The 27291-nt window shown below is 34.9% G+C and overlaps 1 protein-coding gene across 2 annotated transcripts in view; it reads right to left on the reverse strand.

Moving 5' to 3' along the window:
- Nucleotides 1-1002: 1002 nt before the first annotated feature.
- Nucleotides 1003-27291, reverse strand: part of LOC125671108 (tetratricopeptide repeat protein 5-like) — a 28728-nt gene continuing 2439 nt past the window's right edge. Inside the window, exons 2-11 of one of the 2 annotated variants that reach the window (XM_048906578.2) lie at nt 26469-26507; nt 18329-18461; nt 17230-17441; nt 16434-16581; nt 16013-16104; nt 15499-15552; nt 13303-13449; nt 12940-13154; nt 5898-6042; nt 1003-1372 (exon numbers count right to left, since the gene is read on the reverse strand). In XM_048906578.2, coding sequence (XP_048762535.2) covers nt 1253-1372; nt 5898-6042; nt 12940-13154; nt 13303-13449; nt 15499-15552; nt 16013-16104; nt 16434-16581; nt 17230-17441; nt 18329-18461; nt 26469-26507 — 1305 coding nt within the window. In that variant the 3' untranslated portion in view covers nt 1003-1252. The remainder of the gene's footprint in view (nt 1373-5897; nt 6043-12939; nt 13155-13302; nt 13450-15498; nt 15553-16012; nt 16105-16433; nt 16582-17229; nt 17442-18328; nt 18462-26468; nt 26508-27291) is intronic. The other variant, XM_048906585.2, reaches the window with a different exon arrangement.

Consider the following 27291-nt stretch of genomic DNA (forward strand, 5'->3'; position numbering starts at 1 on the left):
AACATCATAATTTATGTACAGTAAAACATTTTGCTTAAGTAAATATCAAATACCGGCTCTGTCAGATTCGGAGGACCGCCATCTGCCATTTTGGCTTGTTTACGTCGTTACGGTACCGTCAATATTGGACGCTCATACTCGGAATGTTTCGGGCGCATACAGTTTATGCAATACAAAGTTAGCGTTCAATAAATTCTCAGGATATTGAACGCTAACATTTTCTAGATTTTACGCAGATTTTATAATAGACTATTTATTAGCTATATAATAAGAAGATTTATTCACCCAAGAAAAATCATATTCCCCGAGGGCAACGCCCTCGGGGAATATGATTTTTCTTGGGTGAATAAATCTTCATATCTCCCTCACTATCATGCAATAAATGTATAATATTACCATGTTACACAGACCAGTAGAAGACTGTGCGATGATGTTGGTATGCTGTTGCCGATCATATCCCATTTGTAGCATGCTTCTTGTACATTACGATCGTAATAGGACCTAGAATATCAATTTAAGCTTATAGAGTACACAACACATAAATTTGATATGGATGAAAAGTGGGGGATATGTACAATAACATTCTGAAATTGAAAACTGCTGGACTTGACCCCGTGATCTACAGTTCAATACAACCAATCTAGACATCTCTTTCTCACATTATCACCAGTGTGAGATCGACTTTACCCGTGTGAGACAGCCATGTGAGCTTTTTCTGTCTCGCACTGCTGCAATGTTTTTTTATTGTGACGTCATACATTTTCTATGATTTACGTTACACGGTGAAGTAAAATATTTTGTATTGTTTACATTACATTTCATTTTGATATAGTTTTCTGCTGGACAACCTTGGGTTTTTTAGTTTACACTTACTCGTATGGGATAGTGAAATTCCACCGAAGGGACAATTTAAGACGCGTACTAATGAAGGATTCTATTAATCTTAAATAAAACTTACATAACAAGTAATGGATTCCAAAATATAAACAAACTACAGACATATTTATGTTATGTAAAACATTATTTAATGATGCAAAGTCTATTCTTTGATACATGTATCAGAAAATAATGAAATGCATGGCAATGTTTGTTCAAACACAGACACTCTGTATCAGAGGCGTTTTGATATGAAAATTCACATGACATTTTTTATGTATGATTTTCCAATATTAGTCTGGTAAGAACTGTCATATCAGCTAATAATCTAATGCACACGTCTCATTTATCACACGCAGGCGGACATTTTGATTGGTCACTCACACATGGCTCGCACTGCTAACACAGAAGGAGCTTGCTTGTCAATTCCAAACTTTTTTCCATTTACAACTAGCACTAATGGAGAATTGACACGAATGCTGCTGAATTCAAACTCCTGGAAGATAAGATATATGTACATTAAAACTCAGTTACAGTGAACACGCTTATAATGAATTGAAGCTTACAGCAAAATACAGTTATAGTGAACATGTTTATAATAAATTCACACTTACAGTAAAACACAGTTACAGTGAACACACTTATAATGAATTCATGCTTACAGTAAAACACAGTTACAGTGAACACACTTATAATGAATTCATGCTTACAGTAAAACACGGTTACAGTGAACACACTTATAATGAATTCACACTTACAGTAAAACACAGTTTCAGTGAACACACTTATAATGAATTCACACTTACAGTAAAACACGGTTATAGGGAACACACTTATAATGAATTCATGCGTACAGTAAAACACGTTTACAGTGAACACACTTATAATGAATTCATGCTTACAGTAAAACACACAGTTAACATACTGTAAGGATTTCACCCCGTATCGATCGTTTTTTTAATTTTTGTATTATTGTTGTACATACGTTATCAATAGTTCTCTTATGATTAAGGAATTGACTTGCTGCTATATATTATTGAATATCTTACTTGTATATTGCTCTACGGATGAATTTTCACACGTGTTTAAACATTACAGCTACTTTCACTTTGATGTCAATTTCCTGTCTATTTGGTGTTTACCTTTGACTGTATGAAGCATACTGAGGAGTTCCATATGTCAGAATTATCAATCTGTTTAAATGCGGGAAATATGAAAGGTTTACCATTGTACATACGATGTGTAGTGATGATTATTTTTTTATTGCAAATGTTTTAATGTTTAATCCTAACACTTTATTGTTTCATTATGTAAGGACGAGATTCGACGTTATTTGGGTATAGAATTCTGTGTTGAGAGTTTCTGTGTCAAGCACGTGTCATATACAGATTTTGGTGTTTTTCTGTATTTTTCTATGATTTGCTCGTGAGGAATATAGAATTCTGTATTTTTTAGTATAAAAAGCTGTACTTACGCAGACTCCCTCTCTTTTGGTTCTCTCTCTATTTGGAAGCGACGTAAGTCGTCTGTTTGTTTTATTATTATTATTTGGGCAAGAATAGATTTATTTCCGAAAGAAGTTATATTTTAATTAATTATTTTTGAGTCTGCTCTATTTTTCTATTCTTTTGGGTAACTTTAGAAATTGTTTGGATTATTATTTGTGTTTTAGAGTAAGTTAGTCATTAATTTGATTCTCATAAGTGTAATAAATTTATCTTAGGGAATGTTTTGGGGAAATTCTTCTTTGGGAATTAATAATTGATTTATTGCTTATCTAGAGTAGAGTAATTCAATCTGTGACAGATTTCACAATTTAACTTGTGATTTAGGTTTAATTTAGTATTGAATGCAGCATAGGGTTGTTTTCTTATTTGAGATTGAAGTTTGATATTCATTTAAGGCTTATGGTAGGGCATTTCTCAAGAGTGATTGTCCTCTGAGAAATCTACGGATTAAAGATTCTAGTTATAACACATTTTTACTTATGAGTAAGCTATTGTTTGCTTTATGAGTAACTCATGAGAGTGAATACCCTTGATATGAGTATTTCGTTCATTATTCATATCTTATTTTGTCCAGAGTTATTCCCCTTGAATGTGTTTTCGAAGGATGAATAATAGAATTGTTTTAAGTAAGAATTTCATGCTCATGTCGATCTCGTCATCTCGTTTATTGACTTGTTTGTCATCCGCTTTTCTCTTAACTGGCTATTGTGGATATTGCACTGATTGTTTAGTTTCAACGTGAAAGAGTGAAGTCCTCTGGTGCGTTAACTTCATGTTGCTTATGTTGATTATCTTTGAAATGAATAAATAATTGACTTTTGAATTTAAGTATTATTTCTGACTTGTTAAGACACTGTTTAGGCATGTCGCAACCCAAGTTTAAGTATAGGTTGAGGTTGAGTAGGGCAGATAGGTGTTTAGTACTAATTTATTTTCCCTTGCTGGTGGGGACATCCAGCTGGTGGTAGCGCTACTGTGGGGAGAGGACTTTCCCATCACAATACTTATAATGAATTCAGGCTTACAGTAAAACACAGTTACAGTTAACATACTTATAATAAATCCATGCTTACAGTAAAACACAGTTACAGTGAACACACTTATAATGAATTCACACTTACAGTAAAACACAGTTACAGTGAACACACTTATAATGAATTCAGGCTTACAGTAAAACACAGTTACAGTGAACACATTTATAATGAATTCAGGCTTACAGTAAAACACGGTTATAGGGAACACACTTATAATGAATTCATGCGTACAGTAAAACACAGTTACAGTGAACACACTTATAATGAATTCACACTTACAGTAAAACAGTTACAGTGAACACACTTATAATGAATTCATGCTTACAGTAAACACAGTTACAGTGAACACATTTATAATGAATTCATGCTTACAGTAAAACACAGTTACAGTGAACACACTTATAATGAATTCACACTTACAGTAAAACACAGTTACAGTGAACACACTTATAATGAATTCACACTTACAGTAAAACACAGTTACAGTGAACACACTTATAATGAATTCAGGCTTACAGTAAAACACAGTTACAGTGAACACATTTATAATGAATTCAGGCTTACAGTAAAACACGGTTATAGGGAACACACTTATAATGAATTCATGCGTACAGTAAAACACAGTTACAGTGAACACACTTATAATGAATTCACACTTACAGTAAAACAGTAACAGTGAACACACTTATAATGAATTCATGCTTACAGTAAAACACAGTTACAGTGAACACATTTATAATGAATTCATGCTTACAGTAAAACACAGTTACAGTGAACACACTTATAATGAATTCATGCTTTACAGTAAAACGCAGTTAGTGGACACACTTATAATGAATTCATGCTTTACAGTAAAACACAGTTACAGTGAACACACTTATAATGAATTCATGCTTTCCAGTAAAACAGTTACAGTGAACATACTTATTTAATGAATTCACACTTACAGTAAAATACAGTTACAGTGGACACACTTATAATGAATTCATGCTTACAGTAAAACACGGTTACAGTGAACACACTTATAATGAATTCAGGCTTACAGTAAAATACAGTTATAGTGAACATGCATGCTTACAATGAACTCATATGTTTACAATAAATCATAGTTACAGTGAACACGATTAAATATAATTAAATCATGTTTACAGAAAAGTGATTTTCATTCCCTGTAGTTTTGAAATATATAGTGTTCGAAATTGGTTAAAAACTTCATTGGTATAGACCATGGGTCTATGCAAAAACAAGATGACATAGACCTCATCGAATTGGCAGACTGCAACATTGAAAAAAAACAACAACACAAATTCAAAACATTGTCATCTACTTCTAGACGTTAAGCAAGATACAATTAATCAATCAATCAATCTACTTCTAATGTACTTGCAAAGCATATTTTCTTTCCATTTCCATAACAATGTCCTCCTTTCCTCATAACGTTAGTCGACTTTTGGGATAACTCTATTGCTTTAAACCTAGAAAATCGGCATGGACAATTTGGTCTATCTCAATTACAATTGGCATAGACTGGTGTCATTTGACAATATAGCCTCGGTCTATCAGTCTATGGTATATAGCCTCGGTCTATCAGTCTATGGTATATAGCCTCGGTCTATCAGTCTATGGTATATAGCCTCGGTCTATCAGTCTATGGTATATAGCCTCGGTCTATGGTTAACATAGACTGGTGTCATTTGACAGAGACTCGGTCTATCAGTCTATGGTTCGAACACTGAATATATTATGAACTGATTGGATATAACAAAATTATGTTTATAACAAATCTCATCCCCAGCACTTCACAATAAACGTGTTTCACTGTAGTTGTTATTGATTTGAAATATGTCAGCAGGTTCAATGAAATATGTCAGCAGGTTCAATGAAATATGTCAGCAGGTTCAATACAAACTGACTACTTGTAATTTACTTTTGATAAGAATTTTTTCAAACTTTGTGGGCAGGAAAACTACCATGTGACCTACTAATTAAACATGTAATCAGCACAAACATTTACTGTGTTGCATTGCTTATCTCTGTGTCTCTCAGTTTCATCAGAAATCATTTGTATCTCGTCCAAGAAATGACAAATGCAAATTGAAACCCTGCCAATTTATTTGTGAAATTCCTGAAATGCATAGAAAAAGTTGCCCCTTCTGATCATGCTAGATACCGGAAAAAATTCTTGGAGTTGACTTATACAGATACACGAGGTAGTGACAATATAAAAATAAAGGAGTGGATCGAGGAACTGATTTTAATCAAATTGGGATTAGACATCTAAAGAACAGAGTATTCATTACAATAAATTTCAAAGTTTGGTGACAGCTGCCAAAATAATGTGTATGGTTTGAACAAAAGTCCGTATTAGACAGATCTGACTGGATTTGTATTTTTGGTAATGTGTATGTTAAATTTTTACAAATTACAAAACAGTGATATATGAGGACTTGTCACATTCATTTTACATTATTCGACTGACCTTATTTTTGTGGTTGACCTTCACATTTTGTAGGTATGGCTCAGGGATAGCCACGCTGTCCCCGATTTTGACACCACACCCCTGAGCTATGTTATACACAGTGACTGGGAGACATGTCTCTTCATCATCCACCATACAGAAGGAACTGTAATGATGATATAATGATACACAGTAATGATGATACAATGATACACAGTAATGATGATATAATGATACACAGTAATGATGATATAATGATACACAGTAATGATGATATAATGATACACAGTAATGATGATACAATGATACACAGTAATGATGATACAATGATACACAGTAATGATGATAGAGTGATACAGTAATGATGATACAGTGATACACAGTAATAATGATACACTGATACACAGTAATGATGATACAATGATACACAGTAATGATGATATAATGATACACAGTAATGATGATATAATGATACACTGTAATGATGATACACTGATACACAGTAATGATGATATAATGATACACTGTAATGATGATACATTGATACACTGTAATGATGATATAATGATACACAGTAATGATGATACATTGATACACTGTAATAATGATACATTGATACACTGTAATGATGATATAATGATACACAGTAATGATGATACACTGATACACAGTAATGATGATACAATGATACACAGTAATGATGATACAATGATACACTGTAATGATGATATAATGATACACTGTAATGATGATATAATGATACACAGTAATGATGATACATTGATACACAGTAATGATGATACACTGATATGATGATACATTGATACACAGTAATGATGATATAATGATACACTGTAATGATGATATAATGATACACTGTAATGATGATACATTGATACACAGTAATGATGATACAATGATACACTGTAATGATGATACATTGATACACAGTAATGATGATACATTGATACACAGTAATGGTGATATAATGATACACAGTAATGATGATACAATGATACACAGTAATGATGATAGAGTGATACACAGTAATGATGATACAATGATACACTGTAATGGTGATATAATGATACACAGTAATGATGATACATTGATACATAGTAATGATGATACAATGATACACTGTAATGATGAAACAATGATACACTGTAATGATGATACAGTGATACACAGTTATGATTATACATTGATACACAGTAATGATGATATAATGATACACAGTAATGATGATACAATGATACACTGTAATGATGATACACTGATACACAGTAATGATGATACACTGATACACTGTAATGATGATACATTGATACACAGTAATGGTGATATAATGAAACACAGTAATGATGATACAATGATACACAGTAATGATGATAGAGTGATACACTGTAATGATGATACATTGATACACAGTAATGATGATACACTGATATGATGATACATTGATACACAGTAATGATGATACATTGATACACAGTAATGATGATACATTGATACACAGTAATGATGATATAATGATACACAGTAATGATGATACAATGATACACAGTAATGATGATACAATGATACACTGTAATGATGATACATTGATACACAGTAATGATGATACAATGATACACAGTAATGATGATATAATGATACACAGTAATGATGATTTAATGATACACTGTAATGATGATACATTGATACACTGTAAGGATGATATAATGATACACAGTAATGATGATATAATGATACACAGTAATGATGTTACAATGATACACAGTAATGATGATATAATGATACACAGTAATGATGATATAATGATACACTGTAATGATAATATAATGATACACTGTAATGATGATACATTGATACACAGTAATGATGATACAATGATACACTGTAATGATGATATAATGATAGACAGTAATGATGATACAATGATACACTGTAATGATGATACAATGATACACTGTAATGATGATACATTGATACACAGTAATGATGATACAATGATACACAGTAATGATGATACATTGATACACAGTAATGATGATACAATGATACACAGTAATGGTGATATAATGATACACAGTAATGATGATATAATGATACACAGTAATGATGATACAATGATACACAGTAATGGTGATATAATGATACACAGTAATGATGATACAATGATACACAGTAATGATGATACACTGATACACTGTAATGATGATACATTGCTACACAGTAATGATGATACATTGATACACAGTAATGATGATACATTGATACACAGTAATGGTGATATAATGATACACAGTAATGATGATACAATGATACACAGTAATGATGATACAATGATACACTGTAATGATGATACATTGATACACTGTAATGATGATACACTGATACACTGTAATGATGATACATTGATACACAGTAATGATGATACATTGATACACAGTAATGATGATACATTGATACACAGTAATGGTGATATAATGATACACAGTAATGATGATACATTGATACACAGTAATGATGATACAATGATACACTGTAATGATGATACAATGATACACTGTAATGATGATACATTGATACACAGTAATGATGATACAATGATACACTGTAATGATGATACATTGATACACAGTAATGATGATACATTGATACACAGTAATGGTGATATAATGATACACAGTAATGATGATACAATGATACACTGTAATGATGATACAATGATACACAGTAATGATGATATAATGATACACAGTAATGATGATATAATGATAGACAGTAATGATGATACAATGATACACAGTAATGATGATACAATGATACACTGTAATGGTGATACAATGATACACAGTAATGATGATACAATGATACACTGTAATGGTGATACAATGATACACAGTAATGATGATACAATGATACACTGTAATGATGATACAATGATACACAGTAATGATGATTTAATGATACACTGTAATGATGATACAATGATACACTGTAATGATGATACAATGATACACTGTAATGATGATACATTGATACACAGTAATGATGATACATTGATACACAGTAATGATGATACATTGATACACAGTAATGGTGATATAATGATACACAGTAATGATGATACATTGATACACTGTAATGATGATACATTGATACACAGTAATGATGATACACTGATACACTGTAATGATGATACATTGATACACAGTAATGATGATACATTGATACACAGTAATGATGATACATTGATACACAGTAATGGTGATACAATGATACACAGTAATGATGATACATTGATACACAGTAATGATGATACAATGATACACTGTAATGATGATACAATGATACACTGTAATGATGATACATTGATACACAGTAATGATGATACAATGATACACTGTAATGATGATACATTGATACACAGTAATGATGATACATTGATACACAGTAATGGTGATATAATGATACACAGTAATGATGATACAATGATACACTGTAATGATGATACAATGATACACAGTAATGATGATAGAGTGATACACAGTAATGATGATATAATGATACACTGTAATGATGATACAATGATACACTGTAATGATGATACAATGATACACAGTAATGATGATATAATGATACACAGTAATGATGATAGAGTGATACACAGTAATGATGATATAATGATACACAGTAATGATGATATAATGATAGACAGTAATGGTGATACAATGATACACTGTAATGGTGATACAATGATACACAGTAATGATGATATAATGATACACAGTAATGATGATACAATGATACACTGTAATGATGATACAATGATACACTGTAATGATGATACATTGATACACTGTAATGATGATACAATGATACACTGTAATGATGATACAATGATACTGTAATGATGATACAATGATACACAGTAATGATGATACACTGATACACAGTAATGATGATACAATGATACACAGTAATGATGATATAATGATACACTGTAATGATGATACAATGATACACTGTAATGATGATATAATGATACACAGTAATGATGATATAATGATACACAGTAATGATGATACAGTGATACACTGTAATGATGATACAGTGATACACTGTAATGATGTTACAGTGATACACAGTAATGATGATACAGTGATACACAGTAATGATGATACAATGATACACAGTAATGATGATACAATGATACACTGTAATGATGATACAATGATACACTGTAATGATGATACAGTGATACACAGTAATGATGATACATTGATACACAGTAATGATGATACAGTGATACACAGTAATGATGATACAATGATACACAGTAATGATGTTACAGTGATACACAGTAATGATGATACACTGATACACAGTAATGATGATACAATGATACACAGTAATGATGATACAATGATACACTGTAATGATGATACAATGATACACTGTAATGATGATACAATGATACACAGTAATGATGATATAATGATACACAGTAATGATGATATAATGATAGACAGTAATGATGATACAATGATACACAGTAATGATGATACAATGATACACTGTAATGGTGATACAATGATACACAGTAATGATGATACAATGATACACTGTAATGGTGATACAATGATACACAGTAATGATGATACAATGATACACTGTAATGATGATACAATGATACACAGTAATGATGATTTAATGATACACTGTAATGATGATACAATGATACACTGTAATGATGATACAATGATACACTGTAATGATGATACATTGATACACAGTAATGATGATACATTGATACACAGTAATGATGATACATTGATACACAGTAATGGTGATATAATGATACACAGTAATGATGATACATTGATACACTGTAATGATGATACATTGATACACAGTAATGATGATACACTGATACACTGTAATGATGATACATTGATACACAGTAATGATGATACATTGATACACAGTAATGGTGATACAATGATACACAGTAATGATGATACATTGATACACAGTAATGATGATACAATGATACACTGTAATGATGATACAATGATACACTGTAATGATGATACATTGATACACAGTAATGATGATACAATGATACACTGTAATGATGATACATTGATACACAGTAATGATGATACATTGATACACAGTAATGGTGATATAATGATACACAGTAATGATGATACAATGATACACTGTAATGATGATACAATGATACACAGTAATGATGATAGAGTGATACACAGTAATGATGATATAATGATACACTGTAATGATGATACAATGATACACTGTAATGATGATACAATGATACACAGTAATGATGATATAATGATACACAGTAATGATGATAGAGTGATACACAGTAATGATGATATAATGATACACAGTAATGATGATATAATGATAGACAGTAATGGTGATACAATGATACACTGTAATGGTGATACAATGATACACAGTAATGATGATATAATGATACACAGTAATGATGATACAATGATACACTGTAATGATGATACAATGATACACTGTAATGATGATACATTGATACACTGTAATGATGATACAATGATACACTGTAATGATGATACAATGATACTGTAATGATGATACAATGATACACAGTAATGATGATACACTGATACACAGTAATGATGATACAATGATACACAGTAATGATGATATAATGATACACTGTAATGATGATACAATGATACACTGTAATGATGATATAATGATACACAGTAATGATGATATAATGATACACAGTAATGATGATACAGTGATACACTGTAATGATGATACAGTGATACACTGTAATGATGTTACAGTGATACACAGTAATGATGATACAGTGATACACAGTAATGATGATACAATGATACACAGTAATGATGATACAATGATACACTGTAATGATGATACAATGATACACTGTAATGATGATACAGTGATACACAGTAATGATGATACATTGATACACAGTAATGATGATACAGTGATACACAGTAATGATGATACAATGATACACAGTAATGATGTTACAGTGATACACAGTAATGATGATACACTGATACACAGTAATGATGATACAATGATACACAGTAATGATGATACAATGATACACTGTAATGATGATACAATGATACACAGTAATGATGATACAATGATACACTGTAATGATGATACAATGATACACAGTAATGATGATATAATGATACACAGTAATGATGATATAATGATATACAGTAATGATGATATAATGATACACAGTAATGATGATACAATGATACACAGTAATGATGATATAATGATACACAGTAATGATGATATAATGATACACTGTAATGATGATAGAGTGATACACAGTAATGATGATACATTGATACACTGTAATGATGATACAATGATACACAGTAATGATGTTACAATGATACACAGTAATGATGATATAATGATACACAGTAATGATGATATAATGATACACTGTAATGATGATACAATGATACACTGTAATGATGATACACTGTAATAATGAGTTTACATTGTTATAAAAATGTCAACATATGGTATGTGTTCAAAACAATGAAGCTGTTCAAAAAAAGGAAATCAAATTTTTGAAGATCTTTATGCGAGAATTTATTTCTTGTGCAGGATTTATTTGCTCTTGGTGTAAGAATAAACAAAAGTTTGTGAGCTGCTAAAAATCCGCTTTTAGAAGACACCCCTGACTGCAAGGAGCATCGATATCTGGATTTGCGAGCCGACTCAAAAAACAAAACAAAAGGAAGCCATTATAATAGATATTTATGGAAATATTCGAGTGAAATCACTGCAAAATTTATGAAAATGTAAACTTCACAAAATTGACCCCCACATTAAAATGTTTGCCTAACAAAATATCATAACTTCATGAAAAGGTTTCTCTCATGTAAATTCTGCACCAAAAACAATTCGAGTTACCCTTATCTGCTCCATTACCGTTACATATTTGTCCCATTTTAAAACAATGTACACTTACAATGGCACCGGTTGACTGGTTGTTATGGTACAAACGACCTTGCCCACGATGACCTTGTTCTGGTTAACGTCTGACTTCAGTTCATTAAATTTACACTTCGTTAGGTCCACAGCTTTTCCTAGGGGACTGGTATATGTTCCTCCCCCATACGGTCCAAGGTCGGAAGGTTTTATGCTTTCTATCATGGACTGCAACTTTTTAGGTTTGATTTTCCCCTGAAATAAAATGAAGACATAAAGCTTAACATATCATGTTATTTCCTGCAATTATGATATTAATGGATTTAAATAATTAAAGTACACTAAAGAAAAAGCATTTCAAGAAAGGGAACTCCTATTCATGTTTTCTTGTTTAAAACTTTACCTTGGCTTGTGTCAGTTCCTTAACATTAGTGAGAAAGGCCACAAGATGAGACTCGTGAGTCTGGGGGTCAGGCCAACTGGGATCCAGCTGAGAGGCCCGGGTGAACCCTGCAAGAGCTGACAGGTAGTTCTCTTCATAACTGTAAGCCTGAAACAAAATATACCTCACACTAGTCAACACAATAACATTTTAACCTCACATTAGTTAAAACAGTCACACTAGTACCTCACACTAGTCAACACAGTCACACTAGTACCTCACACAATAGTCAACAGTCACACTAGTACCTCACAGTAGTTAACACAGTCAAACTAGTACCTCACATTAGTCAACACAGTAACACTAATACCTCACAGTAGTCAACACAGTCACACTAGTTCCTCACAGCAGTCAACACAGTAACACTAGTACCTCACACAATAGTCAACAGTCACACTAATACCTCACAGTAGTCAACACAGTCACACTATTACCTCACAATAGTTAACAGTCACACTAGTACCTCACAGTAGTTAACACAGTCACACTAGTACCTCACACAATAGTCAACAGTCACACTAGTACCTCACAGTAGTCAACACAGTCACACTAGTACCTCACACAATAGTCAACAGTCACACTAGTACCTCACTCTAGTTAACACAGTCACACTAGTACCTCATACTAGTCAACACAGTCACACTAGTACCTCACAGTAGTCAACACAGTCACACTAGTACCTCACAGTAGTCAACACAGTCACACTAGTAGTAGTACCTCACAATAGTCAACACAGTCACACTAGTACCTCACACAATAGTCAACAGTCACACTAGTACCTCACACAATAGTCAACACAGTCACACTAGTACCTCACAGTAGTCAACACAGTCACACTAGTACCTCACAGTAGTCAACACAGTCACACTAGTACCTCACAGTAGTCAACACAGTCACACTAGTACCTCACACTAGTCAACACAGTAACACTAGTACCTCACAGTAGTCAACACAGTCACACTAGTACCTCACAGAATAGTCAACAGTAACACTAGTACCTCAAAGTAGTTAACAGTCACACTAGTACCTCACACAATAGTCAACAGTCACACTAGTACCTCACAGTAGTTAACACAGTCACACTAGTACCTCACACAATAGTCAACACAGTAACACTAGTACCTCACAGTAGTCAACACATTCACACTAGTACCTCACACAATAGTCAACAGTCACACTAGTACCTTACAGTAGTTAACACAGTCACACTAGTACCTCACACAATAGTCAACACAGTAACACTAATAACTCACAGCACTCCCTCACAATAGTCAACACAGTCACACTAGTATATCACACTAGTCAACACAGTCACACTAGTACCTCACAGTAGTCAACACAGTAACACTAGTACCTCACACTAGTCAACACAATAACACTAGTACCTCACAATAGTCAACAGTAACACTAGTACCTCACAATAGTTAACACAGTCACACTAGTACCTCACAATAGTCAACACAGTCACACTAGTACCTCACAATAGTCAATAGAATTAAACTAGTTCCTCACAGTAGTCAACACTAGAGTCCTAATTTCTCAACAGACTGCACTATTTGTAATTATAGAATCTAACAGATATTGGAATAAAGTGCATTACTTTTAAAACTAGATGATGTAGTATTATAGAATTTGACAGAGATATTGGAATACTGTAGAATCATTTAAATTTGTGGGGGCCAATTTTTGTGGATTGCTGAATTTTTACAGGTTCGTGGGGACGTAATTTCGTGGATTTATATATTTGTAAGATAGATAACTCTCGAATGTCTTTATTCGTTGAGGATGTAAATTCGTGGGTGAGGGGTACCCACGAATTCCACGAAAACTGAGCCACCACGAATTCTAATAATTCCACAGTAAGTTGCATTTTCAGCTAGATGATGATGTAGTGCAGCTAGATGATGATGTAGTGCAGCTAGATGATGATGTAGTGCAGCTAGATGATGATGTAGTGCAGCTAGATGATGATGTAGTGCAGCTAGATGATGATGTAGTGCAGCTAGATGATGATGTAGTGCAGCTAGATGATGATGTAGTGCAGCTAGATGATGATGTAGTGCAGCTAGATGATGATGTAGTGCAGCTAGATGATGATGTAGTGTAGCTAGATGATGATGTAGTGCAGCTAGATGATGATGTAGTCTATAAACTCACCACAGCTCTGTTGAAATGTAGGTCAGGATTGTCCCTAGCTACAGGGTCTTTCTCCTGTAAATTATTCAATTAGAAACAAATAAAACATTACCATGATTAACAAATAAAACATTACCAAGATTAACAAATAAAACATTACCATGATTAACAAATAAAACATTAACATGATTAACAAATAAAACATTACCATGATTAACAAATAAAACATTACCTTACAAACATTATAAACAAAACATTCAATCAGAAACAAGTAAAATTACAAGTAAAAATACAATTATTATAAACAAAACAACCAGAAACAAATAAAACATTTCCGTACCAACATTACATACAAACTTAACATGTCAAAATACTTATTGCATACATTATTTAAACAAAAAAATACCTTATTAAAGGTTGGTTCCTTGGCAATTGTTGCTTATGTTTTCGATATCCTTTACTAAAAGTTTATAGATACATGGCTCATGTACTTTCATGCTAACTAATGTAGTGATACATCATAAACAACACTCACTGCTTGTGCGTAGGCTTTCATGCATTGATCCAGAGCTTGTGATGCTTGTCCAACGGCAAAGAAAAGGGACATATAGGCATTGCCCAATATCACTGCAAAATAAATCTTAATTTTCAAAGATGTACATGTATAATTTCAAACTTAATAAATGATGAATAAACCAAAAGTTTAGATATTTCATAAATTTATCTCATAGGAAATTTTACAGCCACTCATCATATCAAAATTTTACAGCCACTCATCATATCAAAATTTTACAACCACTCATCATAACAAAATTTTACAACCACTCATCATAACAAAATTTTACAACCATTCATTATAACAAAATTTTACAACCATTCATCATATGGATAATGTATTTGTGAAATGTTAAATCAGCTAGAATTTATTATTATCCAAGAACCATAACTCCGCTTACACCACGAGGTTCCGTCCTGAATGTCTAACTGCACGGCTTCCTTCGCCTTCTCCACACTCTCCTCCACCAGCTTGGCACGATCGGAAGGACTACCCCCCACTTGTCGCAGCACCATGGACAAGTTACGTAACGAGATCTTATTCTTTGCCTGAAACAAACCAAAGTCACACCGTGTCAATGATCATCTGAATACTGATGTATCGGTAAATAGTCACGATAACTGTACTTGCAATCAATATTCACAGCTCAAGGTTTTTATTCTTCATACATACACTGCTTTGGACGTAATTATCATATATTTACATTCACTGAACCTTTTCTCTTCATTTCTTTTGAAATTAATATTGCTTTCATCATAGACAATGAATACATGTCTGTTGCAAACTAGATTAATCTGGTTTTTAGTATCACCCGTCCTCGTAATCATTAAAAAATATGGGGCATTGTCAAGGTCAAAGGGTGTATTGGCTACTCCATTTAAAGTAACAAATGGGTCAATGATATGGTAGTTTAGTACTTAAATCTAGTTTTACACAGCAATGTAAGGATAAATAATAAAATGTCTTTCTTTGTTGTTATATTGGGTTACCAATTCTTTCTGCAATGCTTGCTACCTTCATCACTCAGTAAAACAACAAAGAAAGCATTTTATTGCTTAAATTAATTTTAACTCTGAATTACAAGTCATCACATTTCCTTTATGTGTCAATTCTAAAAGGGTGATGTTTTACGGTAAATTGATTGCTGTTACTATTTCACAATGTGCACCCTTGGACAAAAAAAAATCCGTGCTTACATGATTGAGAGCCCCTGTGAAGCAGTTTTTGGCCAAGGGAACATTGCCTTTCTTCCAGTAGTTCTCTCCAAGCTGATTCCATGCCTCCACTAACTTGGGATCAAGCTTGACCGCTTTGGACAGAGCTTCGTCGGCCTCTGGACTGTGGGACGGGAGAACGTTGAGGGTCTTACCCTGTAACATGTAATACACAGCCTTGTCCTTGATGCTGTCTGTAGGAAGAAAAGAAATTAATGTAACAAAGGTAAAAAAAAAACCACCAAATGTTAATTCTGAGCTGTCTGTGGTCAGTGATTTTAATTCTGAGCTCTCTGTGGTCAGTGATTTAATTCTGAGCTGTCTGTGGTCAGTGATTTGATTCTGAGCTCTCTGTGGTCAGTGATTTGATTCTGAGCTTTCTGTGGTCAGTGATTTAATTCTGAGCTCTCTGTGGTCAGTGATTTAATTCTGAGCTGTCTGTGGTCAGTGATTTAATTCTGAGCTCTCTGTGGTCAGTGATTTTAATTCTGAGCTCTCTGTGGTCAGTGATTTGATTCTGAGCTCTCTGTGGTCAGTGATTTAATTCTGAGCTGTCTGTGGTCAGTGATTTGATTCTGAGCTCTCTGTGGTCAGTGATTTGATTCTGAGCTTTCTGTGGTCAGTGATTTAATTCTGAGCTCTCTGTGGTCAGTGATTTAATTCTGAACTGTCTGTGGTCAGTGATTTAATTCTGAGCTCTCTGTGGTCAGTGATTTTAATTCTGAGCTCTCTGTGGTCAGTGATTTGATTCTGAGCTCTCTGTGGTCAGTGATTTAATTCTGAGCTCTTTGTGGTCAGTGATTTGATTCTGAGCTCTCTGTGGTCAGTGATTTGATTCTGAGCTCTTTGTGGTCAGTGATTTAATTCTGAGCTCTCTGTGGTCAGTGATTTAATTCTGAGCTCTTTGTGGTCAGTGATTTAATTCTGAGCTCTCTGTGGTCAGTGATTTAATTCTGAGCTCTTTGTGGTCAGTGATTTGATTCTGAGCTCTCTGTTGTATTATTTATTACAATAGACACGTAACACTATTTGTTGTTTATCACAATGTAGCAAAATTGATCAAACTCGACATTATACTGACCTTTATGGTTTTCCAATGTGCTCAGAGTTTCCTTCATCAGTTTGCTGACCTCCTCCGTCTTCTGGGCCGCCTTTTCAATCCCATGATTCTCCACAAAATGATCTCGAAATCTATACAGGTCATCAACTGCTTTCTACAACATCCAGTTATGAAATCTATATACAGGTCATCAACTGCTTTCTACAATATCCAGTAATGAAATCTATATACAGGTCATCAACTGCTTTCTACAATATCCAGTAATGAAATCTATACAGCTAGGTCATCAACTGCTTTCTACAACATCCAGTTATGAAATCTATATACAGGTCATCAACTGCTTTCTACAATATCCAGTAATGAAATCTATACAGCTAGGTCATCAACTGCTTTCTACAACATCCAGTTATGAAATCTATATACAGGTCATCAACTGCTTTCTACAATATCCAGTAATGAAATCTATACAGCTAGGTCATCAACTGCTTTCTACAACATCCAGTTATGAAATCTATATACAGGTCATCAACTGCTTTCTACAATATCCAGTAATGAAATCTATATACAGGTCATCAACTGCTTTCTACAATATCCAGTAATGAAATCTATACAGCTAGGTCATCAACTGCTTTCTACAACATCCAGTAATGAAATCTATATACAGGTCATCAACTGCTTTCTACAATATCCAGTAATGAAATCTATACAGCTAGGTCATCAACTGCTTTCTACAACATCCAGTTATGAAATCTATATACAGGTCATCAACTGCTTTCTACAACATCCAGTAATGAAATCTATACAGCTAGGTCATCAACTGCTTTCTACAACATCCAGTTATGAATTTCAATCACCAACAAGAGATGTTTGTAAAACACATATGCCCCCCATGGTGCAAAATTGAAAAGGGTTATACACACACATCATTTAATACGCCAGTTTCGAGATACAAACTCTTCTGTGTAGGAGGTGCATTTAGTGGCACTTTGAATGACTAAGTGGGACAGAGTGGACCTACAGTCAGCGAGGAAGACGATGAAATGCATTAAAAGCGGCTTCTCTTTTTTAAAATATGTAAATGTGGGAAATACAAAATACTGTCAAAAGAAATGTTTTACTAAAGTGGAAACATAAAAACGATGTCATATATGCAAGTAATATCTTAGATATGGTACTTATGACCAACGAAATAACGTGATATGATAATAATTCTATGTATTTAATTACTCCCTAAATACTTATAACTTACTTAGTTTGCGTATCAGTCGAATTCGGGTGATGTAACAGTGTATGAGAAACTTACTGAGTACACTCACTTACGCAGTGATGAAAATTAGTCCCACTCCTGCATGTAAACAAATTGTTTCGCGCCTCACTATATACGAGAGTTCTCCAAAGGGAAATAACTCAGGCATATCTCGAAACCAGCGTATTGATAGTTGTATCATCAATTCAAAATATTGACCAGACAATATTTCCTATGTCAAGAGTGAATTGACCATGTGACCTAAAAATCAATAAGGGTCATCTACTCCTTATGTTGTACCAGTGTACCAAGTTTGGTGTCAATCAAGCAAATAATTCTTAGAATATAGGAGACAATATATTACTATGTCCAGTTCAACAATTGACTTTTGACCTCAAAATCAATATGGGTCATCTTCTCCTGAAGATGTACCTGGGTGTACTAAGTTTGATGTCTGTCAAGTAAAAGGGTTATCAAGATATTGAGTGGACAGTATATTACTATGTCCAGTTTGACCCCTGACCTTTGACCATGTGACCTCAAAATCAATAGGAGTAATCTTTTCCTGAATATACACCACTGTACTAAGTTTGATGTCTGTCAAGCAAAGGGTTCTCAAGATATTGAGCGGACAGTATATTCCAATGTCCAGGTTGACCCTTGACATTTAAACTTGTGACCTCAAAATCAATAGGGATCATCTTCTTCTGAAGATATACCAGTGTACTAAGTTTGATGTCTGTCAAGCAAAGGGTTCTCAAGATATTGAATGGACAGTATATTCCAATGTCCAGTTTGACCCTTGACCTTTGACCATGTGACCTCAAAATCAATAGGGGTCATCTTCTCCTGAAGATGTACCAGTGTACGTTTGATGTCTGTCAAGCAGAGGGTTCTCAAGATATTGAGCAGACAGTATATCCAATGTCAAATTTGACCCTTGACCTTTGACCATGTGACCTCAAAATCAATAGGGGTCATCTTCTCCTGAAGATCTACCAGTGTACTAAGTTTGATGTCTGTCAAGCAAAGGGTTCTCAAGATATTGAGTGGACATTATATTCCTATGTCCAGTTTGACCCTTGACCTTTGACCATGTGACCTCAAAATCAATATGGGTCATTTTCTCCTGAAGATGTACCAGTGTACCAAGTTTAATGTCTGTCAAGCAAAGGGTTCTCAAGATATTGAGCGGACAAGTATATTCCAATGTCCAGTTTGACCCTTGACCCTTGACCTTTGACCATGTGACCTCAACATCAATAGGGGTCATCTTCTCCTGAATATGTACCAGTGTATCAAGTTTGATGTCTGTCAAGCAAAGGGTTCTCAAGATATTGAGCGGACAGTATATTCCAATGTCCAGTTTGACCCTTGACCTTTGACCACGTGACCTCAACATCAATAGGGGTCATCTTCTCCTGAATATGTACCAGTGTACCAAGTTTGATGTCTGTCAAGCAAAGGGTTCTCAAGATATTGAACGGACAGTATATTCCCATGTCCAGTTTGACTCTTGACCTTTGACCATATGACCTCAACATCAATAGGGGTCATCTACTCCTTAAGATGTACCAGTGTGCCAAGTTTGATGTCTGTCAAGCAAAGGGTTCTCAAGATATTGAGCGGATATTATATTCCTATGTCCAGAGTAGATTGACCCTTGACCTTTTGACCTGAAAAACAATAGGGGTCCTCTTTTACTTATAACCAACCCACATATGAAATATCATTATCATCAAGTGAATGGTTCTCAAGATATTGAGCGGACAACATGTGGTCTACCGACCAACCGACCGACAGGTGCAAACCAATATGCCCCTCTTCTTTGAAGGGGGGCATAAATATTGGTTTTAACAATCAGCAAAATTGTATTACCAAAAACACTTTCACTTTTTTAGAAGCTGAAATTAAATAATGGTATACATATATCTCTAAAGAGTAATATCCTTGATTTGATTTCTAGAAATAGGAATAATGGGAAAGGTTAAAAAAAACAACACTAGGTTTGAACAAAACCTATCACAGAAAATATCCAGCTTTTCATGGATGTAATATAGTAATAACTTGATTTTCATGACATTTGATTGTCAACTTGTCATTGTGTAAACATGTACATACATGCATGCTGTACCAATCTGACAAACTCGTGCATGCTGTACGTATCTGATGACCTCGTGCATGCTGTACCTATCTGATGACCTCGTGCATTTTGTACCTATCTGACAACCTCGTGCACGCTGTACCTATCTGACAACCTTGTGGGAAACAACATATCAAAGTGAGTGGTGATGACAATATATGCAAGTAAATATTTACAGCAGTACATTCATCAAGAAAAGAAAAATGCATTCACTTACCAAGTAAAAGTTTTTCAAAACTCACATTAATATAAGGCCAAAAGAAAATATATGCCCGACCTACTTGAACTCAATGCTACCGACCTGAATTTTTTCTAACCCCAAAAAATAATTTCTGGATCGGAACTCATTTTAATTCCAATTCGGGTTTGCTTATAAATCAAACAAAATGGCAGCCCTCAGTGGCATGGGAGCTAGTCCAGTTATTGTTATTAACATGCAGAGAATGCAGTCATCACAGAGAGAACTCGGTGATTGTATCATTTAGTAACTCAAAGTACTTTCTTAAATATATATTGTCAACAGCATAGAGCTAGACCCATGATTCTCACTTCTAGATGTTGAGCATGTGGAGAAGGAGCAATCACTACTTATGTTTACGTCTCAGGTTTGACTAGCCATGGCTTGAGCAGGGCTTGAACTCACCATCTTCTGGCTATGAAGCAAATGTCTACCATTGCCAGGATACTACACCTGTGGTGCAGGGCCTGATATCTTAACTTTTAGGTCTGACAGTCACCAGTATATGTGTACTTTGTGTGTGATCAACTCTCGTTATTTTAGATTGAGTCACACGTGAAAAACATATTTCAATACGGATATCAATGCAATATATTTTAGTTCTTAGTTCTTAGTTTAGATCCATCTCTTAAAGTTGCATAAACCAACCGCCTAAAATAAGATTAAGAAAAAAAATAAAACATCTACCTACCTACCTGAATTTTTTTTTTTTGCCTTGGTAACAGGAAACACACATGTATATTTATGTTCTGGCCAAAGCATTAAACTTAAACAAATAAACAAATTACCAGCACATCATAACAATACTATGCATGTCCTTTTAAGATTTTTCATGAAAAGAGAATTTCTTTTGTGTTGTGTCCACTACCCTGTGTGCGTTGAAGCATAGAAAAGTATGATGACTTCACTGTACCATGGGTAACCTGATTACCAATCCATTATTCTGTTGATCCTCATTGACTTTTATTCGATTCTGAAGATTGTATAACTGTTGCTCAACAATTTAATAAGCCTAAACATTTGACAATCTTGAATCAAAATTCTTCCTTAGGGATTCATAGTTTATAATAAGAATTATGCTTTGTTTACAATGTGTTGTACAGGTTGGGAACACTTCCCCTGTAGCAAGATCTTCTCGCTGAAACACGATTATCTCTCTTTAGCGTGACATAAACATTTATTTACCATAAACAGGTGTTTTTGGTGTCTTTTTTGAAATAAATTCCGTGTGTGATGAAGTTAATTTTCATTGTGTTAGTTTTTGTGGTGTTGTCTGTAAATAGTTGTTTATGCTTGTAATTTAAGGTGTTTCCGTAGTGTGAGTGTTGGTCGATAAGGCTATTTTTAGCATACCGGTTTGGTCAGTCAGAGTAGCGGCTGTTTGTCAAGCGTGCGGCCACGTTTTCATGCTGTCCAGCAGGGGTCTTTTCTTGGCAAATTCCAGAAGTTAGTCTGGGTAATGGGTAGCCAGAGAGACAAACATTTTACTGTGTGGGCATAGGTTTTCTCCAGCAGGTAAGCTATTTTTGTGTGAAAATATTTGCGAGGTTTCGGGTTAATTTTCTCGTGTATTGTGTTTTCCATTTTGTTGTTAACCAAGTCGTTTTGTGTATAGGTTTTAGGTTAAGTTATTGCTATTTCAGTGCAGAGGGGATTTAAGAAGCTATCTGGGCCATATCAGGCAGTACTCTCAGCGTTTCAGTAGGTGCTCGGCGTGGGAATCAAAACACGTGAGACCGCACTGTACATGGGTGTTCCACGTGGTGGACTTGGCAATTATTTTGTGAGCCTAGTGTTGCCATTGGTTCGAAGTCGGCGTTATACCCAGTATTGTTGTTCAGTGAGAGACCTGTGAGTCCGGGACTGGAAGCGGAGGAGTTGTTCGCGCTGTATGGAGGCCTGGTGGTGCCAAGTGTGACGTGGCGTTAAATTGAATTGTGCTGAGTAGCCAAACTTTCATATTGAGTTTCAGTAAATTAACATTTTATCAAAAAGGAATTTGAGAAATTTGTACAAAACGTAATTTACTACTGTTTAACTTTTTCTGTAGTTAGCGGAATTAGCGACTATTTGAACCATTATGTAATACAATTATTACCAGTTATATTTTCAGCCTGGAATGACATACTTGTTGTATTAACTATTGAAATGTCTTGACAGTTATACGTTATATTGATTGTCAATATTGCCAGGTTTATTATACCAATTTATATTTTCTTTCTCTGTGAGAGAGTATGGGTGTGTGAATGTGAAAGTGAGATTTCTTTGTTTTTCAAACATCTCTATATTTCTTATCTTATTGCTAAATTAATTTTCTTTTTTTTTATTCTACGATTTATCATTTTCTCTATTGCCTACACAAAATCAAAAGAACTTCATTACATATGGTGGCAGCGGTGGGATTTTGTGAGAATTGGTTTAGAGAAGATATATTTTGTAGAATATCGGTGGTTCAGAAAAAGTTCTATCAAATCTATTTAATTTTTGCAATTTTGATTTCAGTGCAATTTGAAAGTTTGGCTTATTGATTTTTTTCCTTTGCTGCTCTGGTGTGTAGTTGATAATGTCATTGCCTCAGTGGGTTCAGGACGCTGTTGAGAAGGGTCAGGACTTGTCAGTGTGTCTCGAGTTGTGGAAACATGCCACGGCAGTTGATAGAGATGAACGTGCTACACAGAGAGAGGAGAAAAACAAGAGATGGAACTACAACGAATGGCCATGGAGAAAGATGCAGAAAAACAGAAACTGGACGTAGAAAGGGAAATGGAGGAAAAAAGGTTACAGGTAAAAATGAGAGAATTAGATCTACAGGAACAGGCAATGAAAGCCAAGGGTAAACCGGGTGATAGTGAGACCAAAGAACAGAAGCATGAGGTAAAGTATCTACTTCCCAAATATGTAGAAGGTGAAGATATAGATGTTTTCATCAGGTCATTTGAAAGACTGGCTAATCTGCATAAGTGGCCAAAGGCAGAGTGGGCAATACGACTAGTTCCACAATTGATGGGTAAGGCACTAGATAGTTACGCACGGTTGAGGGAAGTTGAGTCAAATGATTATGACGTCATTAAGAAGGCCATACTCAAAAGGTATGATTTGACGGCTAGTACTTACAAGGATAAGTTTAGGACATGTAAACAAGATCCTAATGAAACATTCAGAGAGTTTTACACTCGTTCATTGAATTATTTCGAGCACTGGTGTCAGATGGAGAGAGTTGGCAAGAATTTTGTAGTGTTGGTAGATGTGCTTATGAGGGAGCAGCTGATCAACAGTTCATCAAAGGATTTGCAGGTATGGTTGAAAGAAAGAAAACCAAAATCAGCAGATGAAATGATCGAGCTTGCTGAAGCATACCAGAATGCACATCGTGGGTCTGTGATCATGAACAAGGTTCATGCACAGGGTAATCCGAAGGACAGTAGAGGTAAGTCTCATGAACAGAAACCTGTGTCGGGTAATCCACAAATTAAATCTGAAAAGAAGTGTTTCTTGTGTCATAGAATAGGTCACTTCATAAGCAAATGTCCATTACGAAAATCGACGGATAAAGATGCAAATGCTGAAAAACAGTGGGGAGGAAAACCTAAACCTGGTCAATCACAGGAAAAAGCAGGTTTAGTGCATTCACCAACAATGACGAGAAAGGGACAAACTTTAGAGTTACCCATGGCGGTGGAAGCAAAAGGATTCGATAAGGACACAAAGAAGAGTGGACTTAAGATTGAGTCGGGAATGGTGAATGGTAAGGAAGCATCTGTTTTGCGTGACACTGGGTGCACATCTATTCTGGTGGCAGAGAAGTTAATCAGAAGAGACAATTTAACAGGGGGCGTAAGTGAGGTGACCCTGGCAAACGGATGTTTGGAGAAATGTCTGGAAGTGTGGATTGAAGTCGATACAACCTATGTCAAAGGTAAGGTGGTGGCTTTAGTCATGAATACACCATTTGCAGATTTGATAATAGGAAATTACACACGAGTAGATATCCCTACTGAAAGGAACGACATTGAGAAAATGTCAAGGTCAGTAACAGACACTTGTCAGGCTGTGGAGACAAGGTCATCGGAAAAAAGAAAACCAGTTCAGAAGGAAGTGGTAGACATTGGTCAGGAGTTTGGTGGAAAATACTCTAGAGAGGAATGGATTGAGGAGCTAAGAAATGATCCTATGTTGGATGTCTACAAAAAACGAGTTGGTGATGGTACTCCCAAAGATGGAGGTGGCTACATATCACTTGAGAAAGGTATGTTATACAGACATTTCAAATCAGATGCAACCAAGGAAATCGTAAAACAGTTACTGGTACCAGCGAAATTTCGCAGTCGTATTCTGTCACTGGCCCACGATATTCCTATGGCGGGTCATCTTGGAATAAAGAAAACCAGGGAAAGAATATTGAAATATTTCTTTTGGCCAGGAATTTTCGACGACACTAAGAAATACTGTAGATCCTGTCCGAAATGTCAAAAATGAACTTCGAAAACCAAGGTGAGTAAAGTTCCGTTAATTCAAATTCCTAGAATTGACGTACCTTTCCAGCAAATAGCAATAGACATGGTAGGACCATTACCTAGAACCAAAAGGGGAAATCAGTACATATTGGTAATTTGTGACTATGCTACTAAGTACCCTGAAGCAATACCTTTAAAAAGTCAGGAAGCAGAAGTTGTCGCGGAGGCAATGGTTGAGGTTTTCTCGAGGGTAGGTGTACCAAAAGAGATTTTATCAGATCAAGGTACAAACTTTATGTCATCTCTGATGTCGGAGTTATGTCGACTGTTGAGCATACACAAGTTAAACACAACTCCATATCATCCTCAAGCAAATGGTCTGGTCGAGCGGTTTAATGGGACTTTAAAGAGGATGCTCCAAATCTATGCACAGGATGAGCCAGGTAAGTGGGATAAGCTTTTGCCATATCTCCTATTTGCTTATAGGGAAGTTCCGCAGGAATCGACAGGCTTTGCACCATTTGAGCTGATGTATGGGAGACATGTCAGAGGACCACTCGCTATTCTGAGAGAAAGTATCGATGGTGAGGAAGACGAGAGTCATCAGTTGCAACCCTCAGTACTCAGCTACATCATTGAGATGCGCGAGAAACTGGCAAAGATGGCAGATCTCGTATCAGAGAAGGAACAGGACAGTAAAACGGACCAGAAAAGGTATTACGACCAAAATGCGAGAAATAGGTCATTTGAAGTCGGGGACAAAGTCCTGGTATTGTTACCGACGAGTACAAAGAAAATATTGGCATAGTGGAAAGGACCTTTTCCTGTATTGGAGAAAGTAAGTCCGGTAGACTACAGAGTACGGTATGACAACGGCGGTACCAAAGTTTACCATGTCAACAT

This window comes from Ostrea edulis, chromosome 1 (genome assembly GCF_947568905.1).
Source record: "Ostrea edulis chromosome 1, xbOstEdul1.1, whole genome shotgun sequence".
Taxonomy (NCBI): domain Eukaryota; kingdom Metazoa; phylum Mollusca; class Bivalvia; order Ostreida; family Ostreidae; genus Ostrea; species Ostrea edulis.